Source organism: Toxorhynchites rutilus, chromosome 2 (assembly GCF_029784135.1).
Source record: "Toxorhynchites rutilus septentrionalis strain SRP chromosome 2, ASM2978413v1, whole genome shotgun sequence".
Classification (NCBI taxonomy): domain Eukaryota; kingdom Metazoa; phylum Arthropoda; class Insecta; order Diptera; family Culicidae; genus Toxorhynchites; species Toxorhynchites rutilus.
The window spans coordinates 171,429,653-171,433,655 of NC_073745.1; the positions used below are offsets into that span (position 1 = coordinate 171,429,653).

Consider the following 4,003-nt stretch of genomic DNA (forward strand, 5'->3'; position numbering starts at 1 on the left):
TGAAAAAAGTTATAGTTTAGTTCCAACCACCAAACAGAGAAGTCGAAATAAATCAAGCTCTTAACATTAAAAATTAATTTCATTCTTTGGAAGAACTTAACAATTTTGGCGACGAGGAGAAGTTCTTGCCATTTTCCGGAAGCAACGTCAAGCTTGTTCCTGTTCCTATTCAAGTTCAAATTCCGTTCCGCTTCTGAAGCCCTCAAACCGTCACGAATTCAAGAATGGCCGACGCAGATTTGAAGCAAGCGATTCTCCGGCTGACTGATCTCATCGCAAACCAGCAGCAGCAGATTGCAGCTCTCCAGCAGGGTAACGCTAATCAAGTTGGAAGCGAGAAGATCATCGAGTCACTCTCAACGGGAATCGACGAGTTTCAGTACGATCCAGACGGCGGCATCTTCTTCGATTCGTGGTATGCTCGATACGAGGACGTGTTCGAGGAGGACGGAAAGCATTTGGATGACAAAGCAAAGGTCAGGCTACTTCTGCGGAAAATCGGCACGCAATTCCACGAACGCTACGTGAACAGTGTTTTGCCGAGTCATCCGCGGGATTTTTCATTCGAAGACACCGTCAAGAAGCTGAAGAAACTTTTTGGATGCCAAAAGTCACTCTTCAACGCACGCTACCAGTGTCTTCAATACGTGAAAAATGAAGTCGACGATTTTTCGTCTTACTCAGCATCGGTGAACAAGCACTGCGAAGCGTTCCAGATCGGAAAGCTATCCAGCGACCAATTCAAGACGCTCAGGTTCGTATGCGGTCTCCAGTCACCACGCGATTCGGATATCCGGACCAGGCTGATCGGGAAGTTGGAAGCTGAAGAAAACGCGCCGCCCGCCGACGGTGCCAACCTCAAGCTTGAAAACCTGGTTGAGGAGTGCAACCGCATCATCAACCTTAAGCAAGACACGCAAATGATCGAGAAAGGTTGTACGGACAAGTCTAAAGTCAACGCAATCTCTCGTCATCGTACTTCAAACGGAAAGGAGAAGAAGTCACCAAAAACACCTTGCTGGTTCTGTGGGGATCTTCATTATGTCAAGGAGTGCCCCTACCAGACACACACATGTTCAAAGTGTAAACGAAAGGGCCACAAGGAAGGGTACTGCTCCTCATCCGAGAAGAAGCTGACAAAGCAGATCGATAAACCCAAACCTAAGGACATCGTCAAGTCTAAAGGTATTGCGGTTAAGCGAGTTGATCTGAAAGCAAAGCGGAAGTTCGTGAAAATCGACATCAACGGTGTACCAGCAAAGTTGCAGCTCGATTGTGCATCTGACATCACCATCATCTCCAAACGAACTTGGACATCGGTGGGTAAGCCTGTCATCGAGACAACGGATGTCGCTGCTGTGAGCGCCTCGGGTGACGGCATCGACATCGTAGGTGAATTCAACGCTGAAATCACCATCCAAGACGTGACGAAAGTGGGTCGCATTTTCGTTACAAGCAATCCGGATCTCAACGTTCTGGGAATTGAAACGATCGATCAGTTCGATCTCTGGTCGGTTCCGTTCAGTTCATTAGTCAACTCAATCCAACAAAACTCAAACGCAACAATGCAGAAGCTGCAAGCGAAGTTCCCTGAAGTGTTCCAACCAACCCTCGGATGCTGCACCAAAGCTAAGGTAACGCTCTACCCGAAGCCAGATGCACGACCTGTGTACTGCCCCAAGCGACCGGTTGCCTACGCTGCCCTTCCGAAGGTTGATGCTGAGCTGCAGAGACTTCAAGACAACGGCATCATCTCGCCAGTCCAGTTTTCTGATTGGGCTGCACCTATCGTCGTGGTTCGTAAATCTGATGTCTCCGTTCGCATTTGTGGTGACTATTCCACAGGTCTCAACAATGCACTAGAATCAGATCGCCATCCACTGCCTCATCCGGACGATATGTTCGGTGAACTCGCCGGTTGCCGTTTCTTCTCCTGTATCGATTTTTCGGATGCCTATCTCCAGGTCGAAGTTGAAGAAGCTTCCCGGAAACTGCTAACGATAAACACACACAAAGGTCTGTTCCTGTACAACCGATTGCCACCCGGAGTCAAATCCGCACCAGGTGCATTCCAGAGGATCATCGACAGTATGCTAGCCGGAATTCCTGGAGTGAAACCGTACCTGGATGACATTCTAATTGCTGGAAAGACCCAAGAAGAGCACGATCGTAGTCTGAATGATGTGCTCCAACGTATTCGTGAGTGTGGATTCTATCTGCGCATCGAGAAGTGCCGTTTTGCACTTCCGCAGATCAAGTTTCTGGGTCACATCCTCGACAAGGATGGTCTCCGCCCGGATCCAACCAAAACAAGAGCAATCTTTGAGATGTCAGCACCAACGAATCTGTCGCAACTGCGTTCATACCTGGGTGCGATTAACTACTATGGACGGTTCGTTGGACAGATGAAGGAACTCCGAGCGCCGCTGGACTGTCTACTGAAGAAACTTGTCGAAGGGGAGAAGGCAGTAATGTTCCAGGATCTGCAGACGTTTCTATCGGTTTACCGGTCAACACCAAACAGAAGAATAGATGGTAAGACGCCAGCTCATCTATTTCTAGGTCGACCGCTACGAACGACACTGGATCTGCTGAAGCCGTGTCCTCCAAGTCCAACGCTGGTCAACGAAAAGCAAAATTCCCAGTTCAACAGACGACATTGTGCGATGAAACGAACCTTTGATGCTGAAGAAATGGTCTTTGCCCAGGTTCATTATCGTAACACAACAGAATGGGTTCCAGGTCAAATCATCGAGCGCAAGGGTAACGTAAACTACACCATGTTGCTCGAGAACGGACGACTCATTCGAGCACACACAAACCAAATTCGACAACGATATGGAAGCGATGCCGATGCTGATTCTACACCTCAAAATCAACTTCCTTTGGCACTGCTGATCGATGAATTCAATTTTCAAGATATGAAACCTCCGGATCCAGTAGTTCCTCCAATAGAAGATGAGCAACCGATTCCTGATGATGAGCCGATGCCTGTCGATGATGAACAAGAAGTTGTTGAAGACGACGTTAACGACGATGAATCTGATGTTCCTATTGAAGACTCTCCACAACCCGTCAGGCCAGAAGGAAGACTTCGTAGGCTCCCAGCATGGCTTGCACCGTACGATATTTTCTAAAAAAGGAAGATGTACCATTGGCATACGCAAAATCATACCGTTAGGTAGGCCATGATTTGTAGCCATGGTACGACAGTAACAAAATGAAAAAAGTTATAGTTTAGTTCCAACCACCAAACAGAGAAGTCGAAATAAATCAAGCTCTTAACATTAAAAATTAATTTCATTCTTTGGAAGAACTTAACACTTACTGTATACTTACTTCGATGTTATTCGTTTCTCTCTCAGAGTAAGCTACGAATATAATAAGGGTGGGGTTTACATTTTATACTTTTCATTCCACACCGACCGTCGACAGAGACGGACGTGTTTGGAGCTCTGTTTTTTAAAAGTTATTTATTTCTCTTTTCAGATTGTCTACCTGCGATTCATCAACCACCTGTCTGCCCTTGAGGACTGCGATAATGGGGAAAACACAGTCAACCGACCCAGGCATACCACATGGAACCAACAAACGACATCGATCGGATACCGGCAAGGAGCCAATATTAGAAAGAAACCGCTATGCTTTATTGGATGGCCACACTGGAGAGGAACCAGTCAATGTTGATAAAAAGGTGAAGGTACCGCCTTATTTCACTACATCAAAGGACATCGGTACTTTGAGATCCGAGCTACTGGCGCAGAAATTGCAGCCGGTGTTCAAAATGTGCAGCATAGGGATTAAGATTACCTGTCCCAATTTGGAACAATACAAGATCGTTGGAACGTACCTGAAAAAGAACAATCATGAGTTTTACACTCATGATATACCTTCTGAAAAACCATTTAAGGTTGTATTGCCATTGAAACAGAGGACATCAAAAAGGAACTAGAGCAATCCCATAGTCTACAACCGCTGGCTGTACATCGGATGACAAGACACA

At 46.6% G+C, this 4,003-nt stretch overlaps 1 protein-coding gene across 1 annotated transcript; it reads left to right on the forward strand.

The window, feature by feature from the left end:
* The first annotated feature begins 224 nt into the window (after window positions 1-224).
* LOC129766388 (uncharacterized protein K02A2.6-like) lies at window positions 225-3,137 on the forward strand. Its single transcript, XM_055766915.1, has one exon. The coding sequence runs from the start codon at window positions 225-227 to the stop codon at window positions 3,135-3,137; it is 2,913 nt and encodes a 970-aa protein (XP_055622890.1).
* The last annotated feature ends 866 nt before the right edge of the window (window positions 3,138-4,003 follow it).

What these genes read in the sequence shown, in the direction of transcription:
- LOC129766388 (XM_055766915.1), top strand. Translation starts at nt 225, where the DNA reads ATGGCCGACGCAGATTTGAAGCAAGCGATTCTCCGGCTGACTGATCTC.